Source organism: Copadichromis virginalis, linkage group LG7 (genome assembly GCF_057382275.1).
Source record: "Copadichromis virginalis isolate Kocher_CV1m ecotype Utaka linkage group LG7, C_Virginalis_male_GT1.1, whole genome shotgun sequence".
NCBI classification, from domain to species: domain Eukaryota; kingdom Metazoa; phylum Chordata; class Actinopteri; order Cichliformes; family Cichlidae; genus Copadichromis; species Copadichromis virginalis.
Genome location: NC_140624.1, coordinates 56,043,276 through 56,070,638, shown reverse-complemented (window position 1 = coordinate 56,070,638; position 27,363 = coordinate 56,043,276). Strand labels below are relative to the sequence as shown.

Genomic DNA, 27,363 nt, shown 5'->3' with positions numbered 1-27,363 from the left:
GAATTTAAGTTTTATGTCTTCTTGTGCAACGGGGACTGAGCTCACAACGTGATGCTATGCCACATTATTTCTAACTGTCCTTGTGTGTGCATGGTTCTCTGTGCAGGCTGGAGTTTCAGCATGGGATCAGCCTACCAGTTCCACAGCTGGCGAGTGTTTGTGGTGGTGTGTGCGCTGCCCTGTGTCTCTGCTGTGGTAGCTCTCACTTTTATGCCTGAAAGCCCCCGTTTCTACCTGGAGGTAAAGGAGATGTTTAGTATATGAACTGTTCCCGCTTGCTTGCAACTTGTTCATTCTTCTTTGCCATAAAGCTCAATTAGTGAGCCACACTGATGGACTGGGTAACATGTCTTCCTCATTATAAAGAAAAGACACTCTTACAGAGAACCATTAGCCTTATTATTTAAAGAAAAGAATAATTATGATTCTTGTAGATATCAGACAAAATCAGACCGTAGTGAAAAACAATCTTGATGTCACTTTTTAAGTCAACTTTTTTCTGATTGGCTGCCCACTAAGATACATATTAAACTACAGGTAGGTGAGCTTTAGCGCCCTATTAGGCAAGCGATGAATTTAGTTAAAACTCAAAATCACAGTAATTACTTGTACATATGCTGACCTCATTATTTGAAACTTAAACACTCACTACTGTAGCAGTGTATATAAAGAACATGAAAATGGAAAGTAAAACTGTAACAGGTGAATTTGAAACTTTATGAAGATGTATTTATCCTCTATTATTTCTGATCATTATTTATTATTACACATAAAATATTCATAGAGGGAGATGCAAAGTGTACTACTAAGACTTCCACTGGGGTGTAATAAAGAAAAAGAATTATAATTTTAAACTTAAAAGCAGATGTTACAAAGAGTATGCATTTTTATGTGTTACCAATGGAGAAGTCTAGTCTCCCTACACACAGTGGAATCCTAAACTCCAGATGGCTATTGCAGTGAGCATTAAATGCTTCCCACTTTTAGACTTTTATACCACCTTGGAGGACTAAAAGTCTAAAGGAGCCTCTGACAGAGCCTGTTGTCCAACTAGTATGATGTGTAGCAAGAGTGTGCAGTGTTGTTCATTACATTGACCACTTTGTGGTGCTTCCCTCTCTACACAACACATGTATGGACCTCAGAGTATTCCCCATGGAGCTCAGCCAGCCTTTATCAGTTTTTTCAGTTTCTTAGAGTCACTCTCTCTGATGCTGCCTCCCTAACAAAAAGCTGCAAAGAAAAAATAAATCACTGGCACACAATGAAGCTTTTTTTTTTCTCACAAAGTGGATACCATCTGTTAGATGTCCTTGCATGAAACTGAAGTTTATGTACAATAATTGCTTTATATTATCCTTTTATCAAAAAGAACAAATTAAATGAAACAAAATCATTCTCCTAGGAGAACAGCAAAAAGCTTATTTTCAGCCTGCTCTTCTTAATAAGCTTACTTATTAGGACAGCAGTGTGGAGATTCTGATGCTGGGGTTGGGGCATAGAGGTGAAGGTCACTGTGCAACACATGAAATAGACTTTACACACAGATATATAAATTGCATACATGTGCTATTCACTGTGTATGTGGAGTGTTAATATTGAAATCCAGCATATATATCCAAATTATGATAACTATTCCCCAGATGGGTAAACATGACGAGGCCTGGATGGTGCTCAAACACATCCATGACACGAACATGCGTGCCCGCGGAGAGCCAGAGAGAGTCTTCACTGTGAGTACACCCCGGGCTTTGCTCTTCATCATTCCTGCTGCTGCAAAGCCATTGGCAGATGACTGATCAGTGTCTCCCCCTGCAGGTGAACAGGATAAAAATCCCCAAACAGCTGGATGAGCTGGTAGAGATGCAGAATGAGTCAGCCAACCCTGTACTCAAGGTCCTCTTCAAGATCAGGGCTGAACTCAGAGGAGTAGGAGACTCTTTATGTCCTGTTTGTTAACCTTCACTTTTGTTGCTGCATTTTCTTTTATAGTCAATATTTATGGTTGCTATGAATAAAATTCACCAAAACCTTTTTCTTTTATATCAGATCTGGTTGACATTCATGAAATGTTTCAACCACCCAGTGAAAGAAAACACTATGAAGCTGGCTGCAGTCTGGTTTACTTTGTCCTTTGGGTAAGACAGTTATTACACATCCCATATAGTTCTACTTCTGCACTTTGAATGTGTTGTTACTGTTGGCTTTGATCATGTTCAGATATGCTGTTTTTTGCTCTGGATGATGCATAGCTAATATAGATTTCTGTTATGCCCTTGGCACCAAAGTAGATGTTCTCTCACTTATATCTGCCTGATGAGCCGTGGTCAGTTAGATTACATTTAATTTGTGTCTTTTATTGCTTTTATTTTACATCATATTTATGACAGTTTTTCTGTTGCAAGCTTTCTATGATTGACTGGATTTTTTCCATTTGAAACCCCAAGTCAAATACAATGTTTTTTTTGTTTGTTTGTTTGTTTGTTTAAAAAAACTGGTATTCAATTACACCTCATACTCTACCTCTGCAAGAAAACATCAACATCAGGGCAATGGCTTTGAACTTGTGGTCAGTTAACGCTGCACTGTCCTAATGACTTTGTGGCAATTTAGACAAAGCAGTATCATTTAAACAAAGACAGTTTCATGTCTTTTACCTTCCACCTAACCATCTGCATATATGTACACCCAGATAAATATTTCTCAGCAGATGTTGTGCAGTAGTGTTGCATCTGACTCATGTTCTTTTAATATAGATCCTTATGGAAAGACTAAAGCAACTCAAAGAAAGATGTTAGCAAAGAAAATAAAGAAAAAGACAGGAGCACTGGGAACCTGGCTGTACGGTAAAGACAGAAGCAAATGAAAAAAAGCATATATTGAGTTGTAGGTGAGTCTGGGCACTAAGGAAGGAGAAACTAACGCGTATCGATTGGCTAGACAGCGAGATAGAGCCAGACAGGATGTGCAGCAGGTCAGGGTGATTAAAGATTGAGATCGAAATGCGCTAGCAAGTATAAAAAGTGTGTTAAGAAGATGGCAGAAGTACTACGAAGAGCTTATGACTGAAGAAAATGAGAGAGAGAGACAAGTGGAGATGGAGCAAAGATGGTGAATCAGCAAGTGTGGAGGATTAATAAAAAGAAAGTGTGGTCAGCTATGACAAGGATGCGGAATGGAAAAGCTGTTGGTCCAGACGGGATACCTGAGAAGGTATGGAGATGAGAGAGAGCAGTGGATCTTTTAACCAGTTTGTTTAACGCAATTCTGCAGAATAAGATGATGGAGAATAGAGAAAGTGACTATTACTAGAGGTTATTAAAAATTACCATATGTAACGCAATTTAATACAGAATCTTTTGCTGTGTTCAGGTACTACGGGCTGTCTGTGTGGTTCCCAGATGTCATCAAGCACCTTCAAGCTGACGAGTACGCCTCCAGAGTGAAGATTCATAACAATGAACGCATTGAAGACTTCACTTTCAACTTCACCCTGGAGAACCAGATCCACAGAAATGGGGTCTTTGTAAATGACAGGTACGCCAGGCTTGGTGCACAAACTGACTTCTATTTGAATACTTTCCAGTGATCTTCAGCTTTCTCAGACACCGATATCAAGAGTGGGAGAAATTATTAAAACTAGCTACAGGGTAACACATTGTGATCTAAACCTGTAAGCCTCTTTTAGCACAATGTTGAGTTTAAAGCTGCTTGTCCTGTTGTGGGATAGCAGTACTATTTGTCATTCCCACAAACAACACACCACTGCAGGTAATATAAATCTTTCCTCTTTCTCGTCTGCCACCAGGAAATTAAAAAGCTTATCTCTCTTCCTTATTCTTTCTTACGGTCTCTCTCTCACCCATATACACACATCTGGTCCTCCTCCTCCTCCTGGTTACAATTCTCACAAACAGAGCCGAGCGAAGACACATTGATATGCTGTTTTTGTTCTTTTTGCCTTCTCACTGGAGACCAGAATGCATTTATTATAAGAGATTAAATCAAAAACAGTACCATGTACTGTGTATCGTGGTGTGAAATAGCACACATAGATAACTGACTGCTAAGGCCAGACATCCTGAAGGGAGGAGATGCTGGTGGTTTTCAAACTGTGGGACATATACCATTGGTGGGGAACAGATCCACTGTAGATGGGGTGCAGCTGACCATGGAAAAATATGGAGTGGAACTGAACAGAATAAATATGTTTTTTGAAGATAAAATAAACAACAACAAAAAAACAGTTTCCTGATGCTGTCATGCTGACCAGTACTTCGATAAAATTCAACTTGGATTATTTTTTTTATTTATTATTATTATTTTTGCTGTTCCTGAATGATAAAAAAAAATGTGGAGAATGGAGGGTGAACTGAAGTGGGAAATTCCTGGTTCTGCTGGAGGACAGTGACCTTTTTTGTTTTTGTAATTTTGCCTCTTTTAGCACCACAGTGAATCTTAAATCAAACCAATACATCATGTGATTAAAGTGCTGGCTTTCAACTTTAATTTGAGGGGCTCAACAAAAGTATTGCATTAACTGTTGAATTGTTGTAGAATTACAGCTATTTGTATCCATAGTTCCCCAGTTTGAGACACTCAAATGGAAGTGGACAGTATTATTATTATATTAGTATTAGTATTATAAAGAATATCATACATTCTGGTTTTAAGTGCTTTATCTGTTCAGTTACAGATGTCCTCAATGCCTAATTAATTCAGTAAAAAGTAAAAGGCCTTGTATCTCCAAAAATAAAAAAATGTTAGTAGAAATATTTCAAATTTCTGCTGAGGTTTTATATCAGGTTAAATGCAGCTATTCACTTCCATCTAGCAGCCTTTGTTACATCTAATTTCTAATATTCCATCTTAAGAAGTTTGAAATTGGACCGTTTGGTTTGCATTCAGCAATTCATCCCTGCCTTTGTTGTCTGTGCAGACACTGAAATAGTGACTCTGCATTTCCCTGGTTTGAAGGAAAATTATCTGCCATCACCCTAATTGTCAATAATATGTGTTGCATATCGCTGTCAGTAGGTGCTTCTTTCTTGCAATAACTCCATCCTTGTCCACTTCCTATTTTTATTTTTATTTTTTAGGTTCATCAGTATGAGATTTAAGGCAGTCACGTTCATCGACTCATCTTTTCTCAACTGCTACTTTGAAGATGTCTCCTCAGTAGGATCCCTTTTCAGGAACTGTACCTTTGTAGACTCCTTCTTTTACAACACAGGTAAACCACATCTGTAAAATGCACACTTATTCAGGGCACTTCTCTTCTGCCTTTCCAGAACAAAGGCACTTCTCTCCAACCCAGAAAATCCTATTAGGCTCTTGTTGCCTTATACATAAGTCTCACTCAGGCTCCCCGCCTCTGTCTGGCAGTTCATTATGGATCCAAACTTCTTGCTCAGAGAAGAAAGAATGGTTTTGAGCATTTTATACCTCTGCTTTATGCCTCTAAATTACTGCTTAACCTCTGTGCCCCCTGCACAGATTGCCTCTCTGAACTAACTGTGACTTTATTTAACAACAAAAAAGTGGGCCAAGCTGTGCTTGGGAGGACTGAAAATGGCAGTTTGTAACCACATGATGACTCCTGCAGAGATACATTTTCTTATGTGATTGTTCAGTCAGACAGTTATTTAGAAATATTTCTCTGTGCATGTGGATTTTTCTTTACTAAGGCGGTCTTGCTGATTACTGTTTTCTTTTTCAGGAACAAATTTAAAATTGCAGCAGCACCAAAAGTGTCAAACTGTACTGTTAATAAATCTAAGTTATGAAAGTGTAATCCAGTTATTTTAAGGCCGACAAAGAAACAAGTTGAACCAAAAGGCAAAGGCAGGAGAGGTGTTTTAAATGGTCTGAGAGAATTGGAGCTGAATCAGACCTTGAGGGAGCACATGGTAGAAAATCAGTCCCCTTCAGCACTCAGGAAAGCGCTGAATATAGCAACAGCATGGGCATGTCGGGTTTGCCAGTAATGCTCCATGAGATGTGAAATCTTTTTGCAATTGGAAATGTGTCTCTAGAGAGCAGAATTTCACGTATTGTGTGTTTGAGAGATGCTCTTCTGCATACCTTGGATTTAACGAGTGATTATTTGAGTTACTCCCCCCTTCCTGTCACCTTGAGATCGTCTAGCCACTCTCCTCTGGCATCAACAAAGCGTTTCTGTCCAGAGAACTGCCACACAATGGATATTTTACTCAAACAGCATGAACCAGCATCGTAGTTGTTTATATTTGTGCTGTTGTCTGTCTTTTAGTCTTTAGTCCTTTATCCTGCAGAGAAGACAAACCCCTGACCGTGGCTCAGGGGGTTGGGAATCGCATCTGTAACCGGAAGGTCGCCGGTTCGATCCCCGGGCTCTCTGTCCTGGTCGTTGTGTCCTTGGGCAAGGCACTTTACCCTACTTGCCTACTGGTGTTGGCCAGAGGGGCCGATGGCGCGATATGGCAGCCTCGCTTCTGTCAGTCTGCCCCAGGGCAGCTGTGGCTGCAACTGTAGCTTGCCTCCACCAGTGTATGAATGTGAGAGTGAATGAATAGTGGTATTGTAAAGCGCTTTGGGTGCCTAGAAAAGCGCTATATAAATCCAATCCATTATTATTATCATTAACTCTGGTAGTACTGCAGTACTTTGGCTCTCTGTAGTAATGTTAAATGGACTGTGGTGTCATTTCCTATCCTGTCCAAGCAAACTTTTTAGGCAGTCAGTATTCTAATGATGCATAGCATCATAGCCATCAAGCTAAGTGCTGTTAGCTTTTTAGAGGACTGTATGTAAAGGGTTGTTCAGACAGGAAGAAGCTAGCAGTTATTTAGCAACTTATAAACACATCATGGAATGTCAATGAAATTCAAAAATTTGCAATTAGCAAATTACATTAGCAATGACAGGCAAATTAACTGTTAGCCACAAAAACCAGGCAAATCCCAAATGATAGTTTTCTCAGCTAGCAGGCAAAACATGCTACAGTAAGGAGCTAGTTAGCAGAGGTGGGACCAAGTCATTGTTTTGCAAGTCTCAAGTAAGTCTCAAGTCTTTATCCTCAAGTATCGTACTGGGCAATTAGTGATACAAAAAACCTGTTTTATCCTGTGAATAAAAGTATATGTTTTTGTTAATGTACCATAATAACAGAAGCGAAACGCAATATTGTGTCAGGACAATTCACTATTTATGCACAATAAATAAAGGAGCATAGCGCGACAATTTCTGTTCAGCGCCAGACTTGCTTGTAACCTATATCACTAATTATGTTATGAAAATGACGTATTAACTACTAAAAAATACTGACCTTCGTGTAAATGCTTGGAGCAGACTAACCTGTGAGCTGGAGGGTTCTGGGACGTTATATTTGATCTTTGAATGGCTGCAATCCAGGCCATCCGTCGCGTCTTTCTTACTTCGGAAACATGGCTTGAACAATTTCTCTTCAACGACGTAATCCGATAACAACCGATCTCTTTACCCGTCGGCTTCCCGTGGCTGTTATGCGACCGGCTATTGCAGTTAATAATACAACGGCTTCTTGACATTTTTGTGTTTCTTTTTATCGCTGTGTGACTGATTTCAATTGAAAGCCTGCGTGCGCTACTACCGCTTGCCACGAGTTCCCAGAATCCTTTGCGGTTCTACCCGTGAATGACGTCACATTTTCAATCTCTATATAATATGCATGTTAAATTTTATATTTTGGGTAAAATATCAAGTCTTTTCAAGTAAACCGGTTCAAGTCCAATTCAAGTCCCAAGTCATTGGTGTAAAAGTCCAAGTCAAGTCACAAGTCTTAGAACATTTTTTCAAGTCAAGTCTAAAGTCATAAAATTAATGACTCGAGTCTGACTCGAGTCCAAGTCATGTGACTCGAGTCCACACTTCTGCTAGTTAGTTTAAACTGGCATGACTGGAGTAAGAATGGCTTTGATCAAATGTGCCTATCAATACATCTGAATCTAACAAATAGCTAACATATTAATGAATCATGTCTTGTTTGTTACACTCATAATCTTCTTCTTTTTTTAACTTTCTTGTGTTCTTGGGTCATTTTTATGTTTACCCTTTTTGTCAGCTCCATGTTAACATTTATCTGTTTTCTTCTTCACGTCTTGCATCTGGTCTTAGGATATACATTGTTCACTTTTTTCAATTAGTTGTATTTTATGTAGTTTTGAGCCCAAGGGTCATGATCAGATTTGAGATTAAAGCTCATTCTTGTCTCGATATAACAAAGAAAACACTTTGTGTTTTTTTGTGCTTTTGTGCTTTTGAACATACTCTTAGGTGTTGGTTTCCATGTTACAATGCATAATGTCTTGTCTGCCACTGTTCGAGTTAATAGCAAGTGGTAGTAGAAGGTGACAGTCAGATACAAACTTTTAATCCCGGGTCAACATGTAAAACCTTTCTTTTTATCTTCTACATTTACAGATATTGATGACACCAAGCTGACAAATTCAAGGGTGATCAACAGCTCTTTTCACCACAACAAGACAGGCTGTCAGATGACATTTGATGACGATTACAGTGCCTACTGGGTCTATTTTGTCAACTTCCTGGGAACGTTGGCTGTGCTTCCTGGAAACATTGTCTCTGCTCTCCTCATGGACAAAATAGGACGCCTAAGCATGTTAGGTAGGATTTCCTTTCGATGTGGGATATGAATAGCAATTTTTTCCCCTTGCTGTTCTAGTGTCATGTGCAGTTGGCTTTTGTGCCTGCAGTGACCTCTAGTGACGTGAATGAAGTTATTTCAAGTTTAAGATGTAAAGCTCATGCTGTGCTCTGCAGGAGGTTCCATGGTGCTATCAGGCATCAGCTGCTTCTTCCTTTGGTTTGGCACCAGCGAGTCAATGATGATCTTCATGCTCTGTCTCTACAACGGCCTCAGTATCTCCGCCTGGAACTCCCTGGATGTGGTCACCACTGAACTATACCCAACAGACAGGAGGTGAGTGGTGCACTTACTGCATATACTAACTTAGAATACAGGAAATAGTGTGGCTCTGTGCTTTATCACTGAGCAAACCAATATTTGTGCAAAATTTTGTCTTGTCAGTTCCCCCATATGAAAGAAAGATAAAGAAGAACACGTCTTTATTATTTCTTGTTTTTCAAGACTTTTCAAGAACTAGTCTTGCAGAGGCCTAAGGCCAAGAAACATTACAACAACAAAACAAAAAATCGAGTTTTTCCTCATGCTTGGAAGTTTTGCTTTGATCTTTGAATAAAACTAAGCAGTGCTGTGCTATAGCACTGCTTCAAAGTTGGGAAGTTTTGGGAGTGTTAAATAATTTCAAATTTACTTTGATAAGTAGCAACCTCAAACCTTTTATTAGTGAAACACTGAGGACATTCACAGCCAAAGTCTGACCCATTCACAGACTGTAATGTCACTTCACAGTACTGGAAGTTTTTTTTTTTTTGTCACGACAGTCGACTGTTTAATTCTAGACACAGGTTGGACATAAAGAAGTACAAATACTTTGTAATTTGTACTAAGTTGAATTTTCAGGCACCCTTATTTGAGCATTTATTTTTCTGACAACTTATCATTTGTACTCCCTACAGTTTAACATACAGTAAATACCTCTACTTTTTACTACTTAAATTTTCAAAACAGGTTCATTACTTTAGGTTGAAGATATCAGAAGGGAGTTATTATTTCCCGTCACTGCAAAAACCAACTAATGTGAGCCTAAATGGAGAGCCCATACTCAAGACGAAACTTGCAAATCTATGAGATGCACCATGATGTGTGTCAGAAGTGTCTCTCAACTTTCCATCCCTTGAAATAGCCATGCTTTTCATAGAAGCCACATCAAGCTGCATAGACCATATTTGGAGGTCAAGACGTTAGACACAGCAAAGGCATATAAAACACCCGGTGCAGAAATTGCATCAGAAACTGTGTTTCAGGGCTCATGTCAGTTTTTATTATGAACTATAGTAAAAAACATGCCAAGGCTTCTGTATTATCTACAGCTTTTTCTGGCTCTCTAAACTGGTGGCAATCAGGAGATTTGATTTTGTATTAGTAATCAAAAGTTCTTCTGGTGCCCTTGACTACAGCAAGAACTGAATAGAAATTAAATTTCTGCACATTTGGGATATTTGCAGCAGCATTTTTAAGAAAACATGGTGTTTCACGTTGTTAAGAAACAAATGAGACATACTTACTGTACATTTGTAACCCTCTTCTCCTCTTTGTCTGTAGGGGCACAGGATTTGGCTTCTGTAATGCTATGTGTAAGCTGGCAGCGGTGCTGGGCAACCTGATCTTTGGCTCTCTGGTTGGCATCACCAAGGCCATTCCCATTCTGCTGGCATCATCCGTGTTGGTTGGCGGCGGGCTAGTGGGGCTCCGACTGCCAGACACACGTGCCAATGTCCTCATGTAAACCTCACCACAGAACAGTATGTTGTTTACCAGGTATTTTCTCAGTTTACTGAATAGCAACATATTTACAGAAAGTGATTTGTTAAAATATTTTTGAAATGCGCTTTGCAGTTTGTTTTTTATTTACTTTTTTTCCATAAGATATGCGGAATATGTTCACAAACTCAGATTCATGATGAGTTTTATTATTCTGTTATTTCTGAGAGAAATACCTGGTAAATTAGGATAATGAAATGCAGTTTTGCAGAGCAGTAGGTGTACAGAGGAGCTTCATTTAGAATATCAAATGTTATGCCAGTGGCTTTTTACCAGAGCTATTGGCATTCTTGCAGGAATTTGGAGGAAAAAAAAGCTTTTCAGAAGCAAGCTAAATTTATCAGCGGTGATTAAAGTCTTTATAACAGCAGCTCATTGCAGCTCAGCACTACAGTGGGCGGTTTCACACATGCAGCCCACAAATGCATGTGCCAAAGCTGCAAAAGGCTTGGGTTTCTAGCAACCTTCCCCTTCCGAGTTCCAATCAGTTGTATGCTGATTAAAGGAAATGTGTGACGTTTTTGTTTACATGTGCATTTGAAGCCACCAGCAGCAGCTCAGGTTTGCCAACTGTCAAGGTTTTGGCATGAGACACTTGCTTTGAGGCTCTACCTTGTGTGGCTCATGCTGGTCAATAATTTGCTTGCCCTTAGTCAGCAAAAGGACACACAGTCCAAAATAACTGAAGACCTTTCATGCACAATGACTGCACAAAATGCTGAGCACAGGAGTTCAGTTTATTGAGTTCAGTTTATTGCTTTCAGCTGTTTATAGGAGTCTTCCCACTGACTTTTTGCTTAAATTTGTAAATGTTATATAACCGAAGGATCCATATGAGCATGAACATTCATGAACATGACACACAAGTGATAAAGATCTGTCAGCATATTATCCTCTACTTTTTTCCAGACAGGTAATGTCACACACAGTCACAGTTTTCATGCTGCAGTTTAATTACTTGTTTAGCCTTCTCTATTATAGCCATTAGGACATTTTTAATTTACTGTGTGTACAAGTCTCATCTGTTTTCTAAAGTTTTTATTTTTATTCGTTTATTTATTGTAGATATTGTCCACAGTTGCTTTCTGTAGCAGTAATCTTTTTCATGTATCAATGCGTGACTTAACTACAGGAGCTGTTACCCTCTTGTAAAGGGTTGAGTTTATAAAGATATAAAATTAAATTGTGAGCATAACTGAGTTCAGCTTATTTATGTAAGCCTCCAAAATAGTCCCCATTTATTTATTGGCCCCTTGGGATATTATTTGCTCATATCTCATGCTATAGTCATTACAGTAACTATGACCAGTAACAATGAAAACACTTTTAATGGTATAAGGTACAGTTATCATTGGACATGGTTAGGATCTTCAGTGTTCATTATAAAATCATTAAATTTCATAAATAAACCTAAAGCAAATTTGTGATCAACATATAGCACCAGGATGGGGAAAGAGGTATTGTTTTGAGTCAAAACTTGAAAGTTGGCAATGTTGGCTTGCTTAAAAATTATTTATCAAGTGTTTATAATTAGACAGGCTGTTTTATTATTTATTTATTAATTTATGTCTCATTCATTGCTTTACCAATGTGCTTTTCTGTTTTTTGGGTGGCGATTTACTGTGTTTGAACTTTGCTCCTACAATTTTCACTCCATTGATAAAATAGGTTGATGATACTTAAGCCTTTTGCTGCAATTTGCAAAAATGACAAGGCCATAAAAATCAATAATGATATACATAGTAGTTTAGTCCAAACTGGCAACTTCAGCAGCTACATTTCTAAAGTGAAAAGAAGTTTACATTTTCTGCTTTTTACAGTAAGAGACTTTTTTGGGCCTGGAATCCTTTTGTCTGAATGCTTCCTCTCTGCATCTCTCATGTTGGTATTGTTTAGTTCACCATGAAGGGCTTTGCTCTTTCTTTTAATTTCATCTGCCAAAAAGAATTTATACTGTAGGAAACTTCTGTTGGTATCAAATTATGTTTAGAGTCTTTTCCCCCTCTCTATCTGTCTCATTGTCCTGGTTTCTTCATAGTGTCACTTTGTCTGTCTTTTCACTCTGTTCCTGCCTTGCTGCTGCTCCGCCTGAAACTCAAAGGCCTTTCTCAGATGTTGTGCCTCTCTTACCGTCAAGCCCACCTCTCCTTCCAAACCTTGCTGGAAGCTTTGCTGCTCTATCTTGCTTTTTTCATTCCTATCTCTTGATACTGCAGTGAGCACACCTGTGTGTGTGTATTTCTCTCTCTCTCTCTGTATGTACAGCTGTGATCAGAAGGTTGCATACACTCGTCATGGCCACGAATATCATGGTGAATTTGGGCTTTTAATGATTTCTTTGAATGGTTCTTTTTTCAGGTTGGAATGATTGTACCGCACACATCTTTATTTACTTTAAAAATAAGAATTGGCTACACGAGGTGAATTTATTTTATTGTCAAATCCACACAGATTTATATACACCCCTGAAATTGGTTAAATGACTGTTAACAATTTGTAACTCAATCAACCACTTTAGTAACCATCAACAAGCTTCTGGCATAATTCTAGTTGGACATTTGACCACTGTTCTTAGCAGAAGTGTCAGGGTTCATCTAAATTGGTTAGTTGGGAAGGCCATTTCAGAAGAATAATGTTAGCAAGCTTAAACTGTTCCAAAACCAGCTCTGATGTGTGTTTGGGGTCATTATGTTGTTGGAACACCTAGTTGTCCCCCAGTTTTAACCACCTAGCTATTGATCTCAGCTGTAGTTGAAGAATTTTGAGGTAATCTCTCTTTTTTATTATTTCATCCACCGCACACTCTATCAGTACACTGGCAGTAAAACCACCCCTGAGGATTATGATGCCACCACCATGCTTGCCATTTGGTACAGTGTTCTTAGGTTTGAAAGCCTCATGTTTACTGCTCCAAACATACCTCTTGTCATTGTGGCAAAACAGCTCAGTCTTTGTCTCATCTGACCATAAAACTTTCAAGCTTGAAGGTGTCAGTTTTGGTTCAGGGGTTTTCTTTCTTGGTCCACAACCTCTCAGGCCATGGTGATATAAAACTGGCTTCAATGTGGACAGTGATGCTAGTGTTCCAGCAGTTTTGATTTCAGACTTCCTGAACATTCTAACTTATTTCTTAACCACAGAAGCTTGTTCATGGCTAACAAAGGCCTCTAGTCGAGGTATAACTTGCTAAAAAACATTTGACCAAATATCCAAAACAAATTCAAACTTGTGCGCCCAATCTTTGTGTTTTAAAGGACTAAAGAATTGTATGCTGCACAATTATTACATCCTGGAAAAAAAAGGACAGTTCAGAGAACTCATTAAAAGCCCACAAGATGACACTGATGCCTGTGATGACTATATAGAACTTTTTGACTACGACTGTAAGTTTATTGCATGTATATCTAGACTAACACTATGTGGACAGATATTTTTTTCTAATTTTTTTCTTAAACCAAGGAACTGAGGTTTTTACATTTTGATTTATATCATGAATTGAAACTAAAAGCCATGTGTAAAAGGCCAAGTCACTCAAATTCTAAAAAAACAAGAAAACAAAACAAGAAAACAAAAACATGGTAAGATTGCAAATTCAATTTGTTTGTGATGCTCACTTATTTAAGATTTTAAAGGCTCTTTAGCCTTTGCAGCCTTGCACTATCATGCTGGCTAAGCTAGCATGTGCGTTTCCTGTGCTAGCATAAATATTTTGTAGTGCAGTGCAGACAAGGATGGTGTCTTTTGGAGGTGAATGTCATAAAAGACAAAAATAACCATCTAGCTAATTAAAGATATGGAGAAAAATTAATGAACTGCTTTATTAAGTAGGATATATCCTCTGGGGAACATGAACAATGAGATATTTCAGTCTGGACCAAAGAAGTCACTTTGATCCAAAGTGGACCAACTTTGGGCCTAACTTTGGTTCACCTTTGGTCATCCCAAAATCAAGCACTGGGGGGAGTCAACAGTAAAGTTTATCCTGAAATGCTAGTTATTTTTGAATAATCCATGGAAGTCGGATTCAACAGTATTTCTTTCCTAATTTGCAAAGGAAACACATGTTATATATTTGGAAATATTTACAAATCACACTTTTCAGCACTGTGAGCACCACAAACAAAACTACAGTGACCTCAGAGAGGGATATCTAATAAAATAAATAAAAAAGTTATTTGTAGAACATTATTTTTTGTGACTTATATGCTTGAACAACCTCCTGCTTTAGTGCTAATGAGTTGATGTTAACACACATTAGGTCATTTGTAAAACATAAACTTGTAGTTTGTTCTGCATTAGTTCCATCATACAAAAAATCATTGGAATTTCATAATTTTTGTCAGCTTTGGTGATACTGTTATTGAATGTTATATTATGTTTCTCACATATATCTTAGTTTTGGTAGTAAAGGACCTATTATTGACCAATTATTTCCTTTTTCTACCAATATAAATGGACTGCAGCTGTTTCAAGATATGAATCTGCTTTCCTGTGTTTGATGCTTTATCTCTGTCTGTCCTCGGCCTTGCCTTGTGGCTTCTCCTTCGCTCTTCCACTTGTGCTGAACCAACTTGTTATACTGTACATCACAGTTTCCAGACTGAAACCCTGCATGTTTGTTAAGTCCCTCTGTTTTGTGTGCTATATGCCATTTTGGTGTCTTTGCTGTTCCTCTGTGGAGGTTAACAGATGTGATTCCCGGGTTAAAGGTGAATGTATCATTCTCGTGTGTTGTCAGGTTTGTTGTGGACAGGTGTTCCTTAAACTGAATTGTTCTTCTGCGTCATTGTGAAGGGGCATGCTAGTGATGAGATGATTGTATTTACTACAAACTGACCTCCAGCAGGGGTTGTCAGATCTGTTTTTCGGGTGATTTCGAGTTAGATTAGTCATTATTGTCACTGGAGCAGGAATTAAAGTGCCACCATTGAGACTTTCAGATTTGAAAAGCTCTGCTGTCAAACTACATGTGCAGGTGTGTGTGTAAAGATAAAAATCTGACCTTGACATGATTTATTTTGATAAGGCTGATAAAAAGCTCTAGTGAATACAGTGTAAAGGTGGATTCCTCTGGTATCTACATATTGAATAAAGAGTTTCATTTGAGCAGCTGTTGAACTTTCATTTTTACCAGCAGATGGTGCCATTCATACTAAATTTACCAAAACATGCAACTCTCTCTGCCTGCCCTTATTCAAATACACAGTCAAAGAATCTTTAATAAAGAATAAAGATTAATCTCAGTAAACTGTCTTATCATTAATGTCAATTACAGCCAGAAGTGAGTCATAGACAAAATTTTAACATAGTGCTTTCTTTTTTTACTACCCCAGTGTGACGTGACGGACGGACAGTAGACTTTTCCACTCGTCAGTGTCACTTTACTCTACATCCTGTCAAAGGCTGGTTAGGAAATACCAAGTCAGTGGTAGAGAGCAGAGAGAAGTAGAGTAGTTTAATAACTGATGATATCTTTGAAAAGTTCACAGGAAAGCCGGAGATACAGAAATGTATAGAATATAGTTATATACTACTGTAAAAGTTCAAAAAGGTTATGAAATCTTTTTTTTAAGTATAGATGTATAGTATTCTTACTTGACACATTTATTAATTATATTTATTATTTAATTTAAAAAATAATATACATCCTTTCATCTTCTATGTACATCCATATACTATATACATATACAAATTGACATAAAAACACACAGCTATGTTTTAGCTAAAGCCCATCATGACATTAACTTCCAGTTCAAATCTTCAGGGTAGTTACACAACAGAGGATAGTAGGGAAATTACTGTAAACACTGTAGAGAGAAAAATGAAATTCAGGGAACATGAACATATGTAGATGCATTTTACTCTAATGAATTGTTTATGCCGATTACAGTAGCTTTACTAAAATACTATTATAATAGCAACCAAATGGCAGACACTAAAACTCATATTTTATGTATCATTGCACTGCATCTTTTCAAATAACTTGTGAATTACAGTAAGCATAAAATGACCCTACATGCTGTAAATCTTGCTGCCACTACTGTCATTAAACAGGAAAATGTATTATGTACGTATACATTTCTTTTCTTTTTTCTTTTACACTTTCAAGTTTCTTATTGTTTTCTAGTTTTTAAATATAGGAGTTACGTTTTGTGTGTGGGTGTCACAAAAACAGAACTTTTATAATAAAACAACAATTATGACTCATAGAATAAGGTTAATACAACAATGATGAAATCCATTTATAGTTTTAAATGAAAAATCATGTGCTTTTGATCTCTCTTTGGATTCCTGCCAAGGAGAACATTTCTCTCATTATCATCCACAAAAATAAGAAATATGATCACTTACTTTTTAACACTGTTAAACAGGTTTCTATTAGAAAGATATGCTCAGCGTCTTGCCTTTGAAAGACATGAAGTAAAGCCTGGAGCTTGCAGATTTGGACATGAGAAGAAAAAGGAAAGGATCCAGACAGGCATGGACACAGCACAAACACACTGCCACATTAAAGTACATATACAGGGTTTCCGTTCCATTCACAAACAGTTGGACATAATGGACAAAGTGTAGGACTCCAGAGGGTACAAAGCACACCAGAAAGATACTAAACACCAGTGAGCTGGCCTTGATGTACATTCTCCAGTCAAAGTGTGATCTTGTTAACTCGTTGATGATTCGGGCAAAACACACAATTGTAACCACAAGTGGAACCATAAGAAATAAGATGATAAGAATCAGGTGATAGTAGAGTAGAAACATGTGAGAGCTGTGATCCAGGGGCAACACATCATGGCAGGTTGTGCGGTTGAGCTGAGGGAGCCAGTAGCTCTGCTGGACGATGAGCTCTGGGATGATGGCAACACCAAACACCCCCCACAGAGCCAGGCTCACCCAGGCAGCGCACATTCTCTTGGGCATACTTTTGTACAGGAATGGGTACACCACAGCAAGGTAGCGCTTGATGCTGATGCAAGCCAGCGTCATGGCCGAGCAGTAGAGATTGCCGTAGAAACATGCCGTAACAACTCGACAAGCAGTCTCTCCGAGAACCCAGTGGTTTCCATGGAAATGGTAGTGAGCCTTAAAGAAGAGGGAGAGGAGGAGGAAGAGGTCGGAGACAGCCAGGCTGCAGTAGAGGATGGCAGAAGACACCTTTCGGATTTTAGTCACTAGCAAACACAAGATACTGACGTTGGCTGGAATCCCAACTGTAACCACCAACATGTAAATAATGGGAATGACTCGGGTGCTCAGAGAACCACCGAGGTACCGCACTGTGCTGTTGTTGAGCAAGTTCAGAGCTGGAGGGGAATAATTTAGAAAGGAAGCCTGAGTCCCATTTACACAGGGCTGATTGTTAATGACTGGGGCCCCTTTAAATGTTCTGGGCATGGGAAAAACAACCTCAGAGCTGTTTTTCTGCTCCCTCCATGTCTTTTGTCCTGCAAAAAACAAAAAACAAAACCAAAAAACAATACAAAAATGAAAGTTACTGCAGGTCATTCAAAATGTAAATGAATTTCAAATATATTTGTACCAACATAGATTTCAAATATACTGGTTCAAAGTATCTATACAATGTGCTAGGTATTTAGATATTTAGTTTCATCTGTAGCCAAATGCTCTCAAAACACTTTCATCTAACTTAAATTCCACGAACAAATAATGATTAGGAAACTCAGAAAACACAAAAAAAATCCTCTCACTGAAATAGCTGGAGAATATGATGTCAAGATATTGAAATATTAACTATTCAAAGTATATATATGTATAATAAATAATTCAGGGTCATGAATCTGCTTCAAATCCTGTTTCAGCCAGTTTTTACCAAACAGTCATTCAACCCTCAGCAACACCGCCAGATGTTTTAGATTATCTCTCAAGTCCATGAAACTGTTACTTAAAGCTGTTGTTGAATTTTGACAAGCTTCTCCTACCTTTTTTCTGCTGTGTACTGCTTATACAGAGGACAAAAACGAAGAAAACCAGGAGTAGTTTCCCCATATTTTTCTTCTTGTTGATCGGCTCCCAGCTTAAGAGTCACTAGCAAGCCTCTTCTTTGTTTGTTATCACTGCTTTTCCCTGTCACCCCAGTCTGCTTCGCTCAGTTAGCTCTGTGGGAGGAACTTGAAAGCCGACCCTTGTAAGAAAAAAAAAAAAATCACACGTTCACCCAACACAGTATCAAAACAAAATATCTTTGCTTTCGTTTTGAATATGAAGGACAATGGTTTTCACTTCCCTACTCTGTCTTGTCTGAAAACTATTTTATTGTTGCTGTATCTTTGCCAAAACAAATACTGACCCACTTTTTACCTGATATCTCAGTACTTTACTCAGAACTTTCTGCGCAGTTTTTCCCGTGTGTATTGTGTATCATTTTCACTGTCTTAAATAGAAATGTTCAGATATACATTTTCACACAGTTCTCCTAGTGCTGCAAGTTATATGATGCCTAAGTTTGGAGCTATGAAGAGAGGTAACACACAGAAAAAGGAAAAACTGGTGAGTCAAGGAAATGCCTGTGTGAAGATGATAAGCCTGCCTCAACACGAGCAGCTTTGTCTTCCCTTCCTTTTCTGCAGCTATTTGTGTACAGGTACGCTTACTAAAAACATTACTCATTTTGGTTCAGAAACCTTTAAGAAGGTTTCTGTTACTGCAGTTTAAGTTCTGTGTTTTTGACATGTTATTTACATTTCACTTTTACATTTACAGGAAACTTAATATGCTTGAAAGTGATCAGGGTAAGACAGATCAGGACACATGCTGGTGGAAGGATTGTTGGAGTATTTTCTCTGCTTTTATCAAAGAATAATTTATTATTGTAGACATCCAGCTGATCACAGATGTGACCCGGGCCTTGTTTTCGGCGTATATTTTTATCAGAGGGAAGAAGTAACATCAGTATCAGGGTCTGTTGTGCCCCAGCAGTGACCTCAACTTCCTGTTGTGACGTCAAACTCCAAATGTCACAGATGACTCAAACTGAGACAACCAAATGTTCTCCACTGTAGTCAACTTAATGGAAACTTTAGAATGTTCTTTTCAACCTTGAGGAGGACTAACAGGTTATGTTTAATCTATGTTTCAGTGAAAGTCGGAGACCATCCTCCACTAATTACATTTCTTTACATTAGAACTGAAGAAGCTTCTCGGATGAGAGGTGAAACGTCTTCAAGTAACTTAAAGAAGTCCAAACGCTTTTCTTTGCAAGCTCCTTTGACTACGATGACCTGGATGACTGAGAACCTTCACAGACATTTCTTTACATTTTTTTCCTCTTCTCCTGTCCGGCAGTGTGTCAGTCAGAATTGTTATCTGAAGGCCAAAAAAGGCCCAACAGATTTACTTTCCCAAGTGGATCATTATGATATTTTGCATAATGTTCCACTTGATAGTCATAGTTTATTAGAATTTTATTAGGATTTTTTTATTTTGAATTATTATAGTTACAACAGACAACACTAGGGGATGGGAAAAAAGAAGAAAGAGAAGTTGGGAAGGAATTTAACAGAAGGAGAGGGAGAGAAAAATAGAGGAGAAGAAGAGGGATAGAGACAGAAAGGGAGACAACCTACATATGCATAAATAATAGTAAAGAATAAATAATAACTGTTACTGAAAAGCACACAGTACTAATAACACAAGATATTTTTAGAAGCAGCAGCCGACCAACATAGTGTGTGTCTGTGACCCTCGATGTCTACAGGCTGTTTTAAAATTGAGAAGTGGGCACCAGCACCAGTGGTGATGCTGAATGAACAGACCCCCCCCTCTGGACACCATGCCCACCCCCAAGGACCTAAATGCATGTGTCATGAGTGTCATGAGGCACAAGTGGCCGTGAGGGGACAGAAGAGGAATACTTCCTCAAGTCATTACAAGTCATTTGCGACCAGTTAAATATCACCCATTTTGTCTACCACGAACAGTGGTGACGTAGGCAGAAATAGCTTTTTTCATAGTCATACTAAGCATGATCCCCCGCCTTCTTTTCTTAAAAGTGGTGCAAGTGGTATGCCTAAAATAACTGCATCTTTCCTGTGTCGTCGCATTGTGTTACTTTCTGTTTCTATTTTCTAATGACAAAAAGTTTAACTTTAAAACTTCCAGAAAAGAACTAACAAAGAATTTATAACCTTCATGTATTTGCGCCAAATCATAACAGCACCCTTGAAGGCTCAAATAATGAAGAGAATGGTAAACATGAAGCTACACAATACATGCCCACCTACTCGTATTGGGCTGTTAAAAGGAATAATTTCAAAGACTAATAATTTGATTAACCAATTATTTAAAGTCCTTTAGATTTGTTATAAAAATATAGTTGTGTATTAGTATGACTTGATTTTAAGTCACTTTGTTCACACAAACCCTCAGACTACTCATTTTTTAAGTAAGACGGATATGACAACATCAGAAATTTGTTTGTGGCCAAAAAAATCATGGTAATATCTATAAAATGCCATTATAAATAAACTTAAATTTTAGACGTACTAAAGTACCGCAGTAGATTTAAAGAATATATTTGGTGAATGATAAATAAAAAAATGTAGCCACCAGGGGGCATTGGTTACAATGCAGCTTACTGAAATTAAGTATAAAAAATAAATTACTTGTGCTGTTGTTTCTATGTAGAGGGGCGTGGTTCTGTAACAAGGAATAAATGACCTAATAATAAACAGATAAATATTTTCTGTATAAACCTGCAATGTAACGTCTATTTGGACATGATTTTATTTTTCTGACTGCTTATTTCTCAAACATAACGCCAGAAATTAATACTTAAAATAAACATACTATTTATATGTACTAACATATAGAAAGTTCTATATGTCTACACAGTGAACCAACAATAAAGTCACAAAGTATTCACCAAACGGTGCAACTCATATGAGGTTGTTCAAACCTCAGCACACAAAGTAGTAAACTGTCCGATGACGCAAATATAAACAACAGTGACCACGTGGAAAGTTGCACCAAACTATGCTATCACGAAAACAGTATGAATTTATTTACTGATTGTCTGCACGCACACATTCTGGACAAAATTTATGAACCCCCCCCCCAACTAACACTTTAGCTCTACAGTAGGGGTAGGGCCTCGAGTGCCGGTGTCCTGGAGGTTTTAGATGTGTCCATGATCCATCACAGCTGATTTAAAGGGCTAAATGACTCCTCAGCATTTCTTGAAGTTCTCCAGAGGCCTGGTAATGAACTAATCATTTGATTCAGGTGTGTTAACCCAGGGTGCGATCTAAAACCTGGAGGACACCGGCACTTGAGGCCTGGAGTTGCCTATCCCTGCTCTACAGTCTTTCCACCATGATCCCTTTCCACTAGTAGTCTCCTCGTGCCAGCAGGGAGCACTCTGATTGGCTTTCGCTTGATAGTACATTCAGTCTGTCACAGGAGGCTATCCTTCTTCACATGAAGGGATCTCTCTCTCCTTTAATCTCAGACCCCGCTGTCGTCATCTTTTACATTATTGCTGACTTGTGGCCACAATTGATTATTGCTGTTGAAAGCTGCGCTTATTTCATCTCATAATAAAGTGCAGTCTTCTCTTTCTCTGAGGGCGTGTCCGTGTCCTGTTAACAAAGCTGGGCTAGCTGAGAGGCCAGCTCAGCTTTCACAGTTATGGCATCAGTTGTTAGCAATTAATTAAATGAGCTTTAGTGATTTAGCATCATGACAATTTCGTCTTGCTAACCACCTCGGTCGACATTTGTGATGCAGAGAAGATGGAGTTTGAAAAAAAAAAGTTAATAATAATAATATGATCATGTCTAGTCTAATAAAACAGGCATGTTGATCAGGTGCACGCTCACAGCACTTTCAGATTAACAAATATGGAAATTACTTAATAATATAAGTAATTTTATATAATATAATATAATATAATATAATATAATATAATATAATATAATATAATATTACGATTTCATTATTAATAATATAATATTACCTAATAATAATAAGCTTGCCTGAGCTGTTTTGCAGCTTTCATTTTCATTTTTCATTCATATATTTATTGCCCCCATGCATGTTGACAGCATGTAATACCCAGCCTTTTAATTCATCGGATTTTTCTATTAGTATTGTAATACACTTTTTGAAAATTCAAGATGTAGACCTGTTTTTCTGATTTTTTTTATATGTACATTGTCCTCACAGGACACCCACAACAAAGGTGTGATTTCTAGAATATAATACTGTAGGTTAAACAACAATTTATTTGTATCGTCAGCATACTAAGAGCTGGGAATAGGATTTCTGTACTACGACCCAGGTACACCACAGTCAGGATTACTGACCTGCTTCAGTAATCCTTTCCTCTCCAGGTTTAGTTTAAAGGTGTAGAGCTGCTCCTTTTCAGCTGTTATACTTTTGTTCCCCCAAACAGCTTTTGTGACTCCCACAACCTTTTCTCCTAAACACAATTTATAGACCAACATGTAGAAAGATTATGCTTTTTCACATAATTTAATGTACAAATTTTAAACTATGAGCCTCAATGCGACATCAGAAGTGTTCATCAGGAAGGCCTTTAGTATTATAGACTCAGAAAATAAACATCATGTGCTAGTTATAGAGCCAAAGTAAGCAAGAGGAAATTTAAGTGTGCTGATTTTTGCCTGCAAAATAAGTGTGTTATCTTAACATCTAATCACACAGCAGTGTTTATTGTGTGTACAACTGAGACTACAGTTCACATGTTTTCACACAGTGGCATTCCATCCTAATAATGTTCATCCAGGATCAACATTGCAGCTAACCCTTCATGTCATTGTGATTTCATAGCTTTAGAATGTGGAGGGAAAAGAAGAAAATGCCACAAAAACTCTTTTCTGGAATAAACGTTTCAGATATTTTCTTTATTATTTATGCAACAAAACAAGTATATTATCAAGTTAGGTTTACTCTTAGCAAGATTTAGGTCACTCATGTTGATTGATTTGTGATAGTTTTTAATAGCAATAGATAACTTCTTGGCTAATCACATCATGCATCATGGATGTGCTGCTGAGAAATCTGTAGCAACGGCATAATGCTTTCATGTCAATATAGGCAAAATTGTTGAGGAATGTTTTCAGCACCTTGCAGAACATATTACATGAAGAATTAAAGGCGTTCTGGAGGCAAAATGGTGTCAATTTCAGTACTAGTAAGCTGTTCTTAATAAATTGGCCTGTTAGTGCTTTCTTTTTTAATATCCAATTGTATATGTGTCTCACACACATAAACTAAACAAAGATAAAATCAGGTTCAGGTAAACTGCAAGTTTTAAATGAATAGAATAGGTATTTTTGATTTCTCTTTGGATAGCAACCAAGGAGAATCATTTTCCTCATGATTGGCTACAAAAATAAAAAGTCATAATTACTTATTGCTAACCCTTAGTCTACGTGTTACGTGTTAACAAGACACTGCTCAGTGTCTTTCTCTTGAAAGTTTTAAAATGAAACCTAGACTGTGCAGCCTTGGACATGAAAAGGAAAAGGAAGGGATCCAGACAGGTATGGACACAGCACAAACACACTGCCACATTAAAGTACACATACAAAGTTTCTGTTCCATCCACAAACAGTTGGACATAATGGACAAAGTGTAGGACTCCAGGGGGGACAAAGCACACCAGGAAGATACTAAACACCAGTGTGCTTGCTTTGATGTACGTCACCCAGTCAAAATGTGACCTTGTGAGCTTGTTGATGATTCGGGCAAAACACACAGCTATAACAACCAGAGGCACCACAAGAAAAAAGACAATAAGAATCAGGTGATAGTAGAGCAGAAACATGTGAGAGCTGTGATCCAGGGGCAACACATCATGGCAGGTTGTGCGGTTGAGCTGAGGGAGCCAGTAGCTCTGCTGGATGATGAGCTCTGGGATGATGGCGACACCAAACACCCCCCACAGAGCCAGGCTCACCCAGGCAGCGCACATTCTCTTGGGCATACTTTTGTACAGGAATGGAGAGGAAAGAAGAGGGAGAGGAGGAGGAAGAGGTCGGAGACAGCCAGGCTGCAGTAGAGGATGGCAGAAGACACCTTTCGGATTTTAGTCACTAGCAAACACAAGATACTGACGTTGGCTGGAATCCCAACTGTAACCACCAACGTGTAAATAATGGAAATGACTCGGGTGCTCAGAGAACCACCGAGGTACCGCACTGTGCTGTTGTTGAGCAAGTTCAGAGCTGGAGGGGAATAAGTTAGAAAGGAAGCCTGAGTCCCATTTACGAAGGGCTGGATGTTAATGACTGGGGCCCCTTTAAATGTTCTGAGCATGGGAAAAACAACCTCAGAGCTGTTTTTCTGCTCCCTCCGTGTCTTTTGTCCTGCAAAAAACAAAAACAAAAACCAAAAAAACAATACAAAAATGAAAGTTACATTCAAAATATAAATGATTTTCAAATATATTTGTACCAACATATGTACTGATATATTTTGTTAATAGAAAACCGTTTTCAGTGCCACGCTTGTTTTTTCTGCGCTTGAAAAATCAAAGATGAATATGCATGCATGCCCTCCTGGGTTTTAATTGCACCTTAGAACACATATGCATCAACACTACAATGAGCGGGTGGAGGGAGGTTTGGAGTCTTCTCCCACCCCCATTCTCTGCGGCCTGCTGGAGCGGGAGGGCTAGTAGGAGGAGTTGGCCGTCCGACTGCGGTCTGGGGTGTGGGGCCTCCCTGCTGCTGCGGAGTCGGGGTGGTCTGCCTCTCCCCACCGCAGGGAAAAGGGTAACACCACCTGGGTCTGGGTGCAATTCCCCCCTCCAGGGGCAAGGGTACCTAGACCCGGTTTGTAGAGTACGCTTGGGGAGTGTGATTGTGTGTACAGCGTCTCTTTATGTCTGTCTCCACGTTGGTTGAGTGTGGAGTGAGTGCATATGAGAGCATGAGGGTGGGAATGGATGTTTGTGTCTGTGTGTGCCTGTATGTCTGTGTCTATATGTCAGGTTGGGTATCAGACGCCACCTCTCTGGGGACACCTCAGGCCCTCCAAGGTTTGGAGGCCTATCTCCACCCACCACCACTTCCCCTGCCGGTGGCGGACTCCCTCAGGTGTCGGTGTGTTGGTGGTTCTTTGTGTCTGGGGGTGGGCGTCCGGGTACACACCGGCTCACTCCTTGGCGGCCGCTTGTCGGGGCCTGGGGCTCGCTCGGGCCCCTTTGGAGGTGGGGTGCCCCCGGCCTCTCGGCCTAGGGCTCGGTCACTCAGGCGCAGCTGGGGGCCGGCGGAGCTCACGGGCGCGTCACTGCAACTCCCCCTGACTTCTGCTCCGCGGCTGCTGGGCGAGCCCTCATCTGGGACTCTCCTCAGCTCTTACTGGGACAGTGGCGCGGCTGCCCCTCTGTTGGTCTTCCATGGTCTCTTGTGTTCTGGGGGCCTCTGGATGTCTGGAGTTTTGATCTCCTCCATACCCGCTTCACACCCTGGAGGACGGGGCTGTGGCCCCCCCACACTCCCTAGCAGATCATTACATGGAGAAACCTTTGGAATGCAAGCATGCTGATCCACACAGGTATGCACACATGGGTATTCACAGACACGGACTAAAGCTTTCTTGGCTGCTGCCTCAAAGCACATTGTGCGCTGTCTATCTTGCGTGCTGCATAATATCGTTTATTATTTAGTAAATATTGATATCTATGACTAGCTAGTTTATTGTGATGGTGCTTTGTTTTCTCTATTATTATGTTGCTCTTTGTTGTTTGCTGTCTCCTCTGTTTGTTTTTTTTGTTTGTTTGTTTGTTTTTTTTTCTCCATACAGGTGACCCAGGAGTTCTTTTTTTTTTTTCTCTCTCTTCCCCCCCCTTCTCACCGTCTCTTCTCCTCTTTGGTTTTCTTTCTTTCTCTCCCCCTCTCTCTCTCATTCATTCCCCCTGTCCTATTTATTTAAAAAAAAAAAAAAAAAAAAAAAAAAAAAAAAAATGACAAAGGATGAACTGAAGCTCTGCCATCACGTAATGTCGCATACTGCTGTTTCTGATGTCATTTAAAAAAAAAAAAAAAAGATGAATATGCATGACAGAAAATACGGGAAGTTTTCAAACTGACGGAGCTGCACAAGGCAATGTTTGGCTAACTATTCAAAACCATTCTATAATAAACCATTCAATGGCAAAATCATGTGTTTTTATCTGAATAATGAAACTGTGGCAGTTTAGTTATCAGATTAACTGTCAATTTCCATGAAAAAACACTTAAATCTGCTCTTAAATTTTTATAAAATTCTCTTACCTTTTTTCAGCTGTGTACCGCTTATGCAGAGAGCAAAAACAAGTAAAACAAGTATCTTCCCCATATTTTGTTCCTCTCTCCCTCAAATAGAAATGTACAAATCTACATTTCTACACATTCCTTCCAGTCGTGCAATTGTTTCAGCAATGCAATGCCAGTCTTCAGACTCACAACATGCAGAGGTGATATCAACATCCTTTTACTCAAAATATCTCAAACTGAGACCAATATCAGGAAGCCAAAACATTAACTTGTTCCTTCCATATGATAAGAGCTGTGCTTAACATACGTTTCAGTAACAGTCAGAGATATCTGAAAGAAATGTGTGACTTGAAAGTATCCATCCATCCTCTTTTGCTCATCCTTGTCAGAGCTGTCATGGTCCTGTCACATCAACACCGTGGTGAAAAAGGCCCGACAGCGTCTCTACCCTACCACCTCAGACGCTTGAGAGACTTCCAACTGCCCTCCAAGGTGCTCAGGAACTTTTACTCATGCACCATAGAGAGCATCCTGGCGGGAAACATCTTAACCTGGTTCGGGAACAGCACCATGCAGGACAGACGAGCTCTACAGAGGGTTGTGCGGTCAGCTGAGCACACCATCCGCTCCGAGCTCCCTGACCTGCACTCAATCTACAGCAGGCGGTGCTGGACC

The 27,363-nt window shown here is 39.1% G+C and overlaps 2 protein-coding genes and 1 pseudogene across 4 annotated transcripts in view; 1 reads left to right on the top strand and 2 right to left on the bottom strand.

Annotated features, from left to right (window-relative positions):
• Positions 1-11,633, top strand: part of LOC146706228 (synaptic vesicle glycoprotein 2C-like) — a 68,495-nt gene extending 56,862 nt beyond the window's left edge. For both annotated transcript variants that reach the window (XM_085464314.1, XM_085464313.1), the window contains exons 5-13: positions 107-240; positions 1,644-1,733; positions 1,819-1,929; positions 2,050-2,138; positions 3,373-3,537; positions 5,100-5,233; positions 8,440-8,643; positions 8,800-8,959; positions 10,226-11,633. In XM_085464314.1, coding sequence (XP_085320440.1) covers positions 107-240; positions 1,644-1,733; positions 1,819-1,929; positions 2,050-2,138; positions 3,373-3,537; positions 5,100-5,233; positions 8,440-8,643; positions 8,800-8,959; positions 10,226-10,409 — 1,271 coding nt within the window. In that variant the 3' untranslated portion in view covers positions 10,410-11,633. The remainder of the gene's footprint in view (positions 1-106; positions 241-1,643; positions 1,734-1,818; positions 1,930-2,049; positions 2,139-3,372; positions 3,538-5,099; positions 5,234-8,439; positions 8,644-8,799; positions 8,960-10,225) is intronic.
• A 4,240-nt stretch (positions 11,634-15,873) lies between these two features.
• Positions 15,874-18,569, bottom strand: LOC146706227 (proteinase-activated receptor 3-like). The gene is made up of 2 exons (XM_085464315.1): positions 18,385-18,569; positions 15,874-17,889 (listed from the first exon to the last, which is right to left on the bottom strand). The coding sequence occupies exons 1-2, from the start codon at positions 18,449-18,451 to the stop codon at positions 16,823-16,825; spliced, it is 1,134 nt and encodes a 377-aa protein (XP_085320441.1). The 5' UTR covers positions 18,452-18,569; the 3' UTR covers positions 15,874-16,822.
• Positions 18,570-23,373: 4,804 nt separating this feature from the next.
• Positions 23,374-26,873, bottom strand: LOC146706226 (proteinase-activated receptor 3-like; annotated as a pseudogene). Its single transcript, XR_014921470.1, has 2 exons — positions 26,707-26,873; positions 23,374-24,795 (listed from the first exon to the last, which is right to left on the bottom strand). The product of XR_014921470.1 is annotated as a proteinase-activated receptor 3-like (transcript).
• Positions 26,874-27,363: the final 490 nt, after the last annotated feature.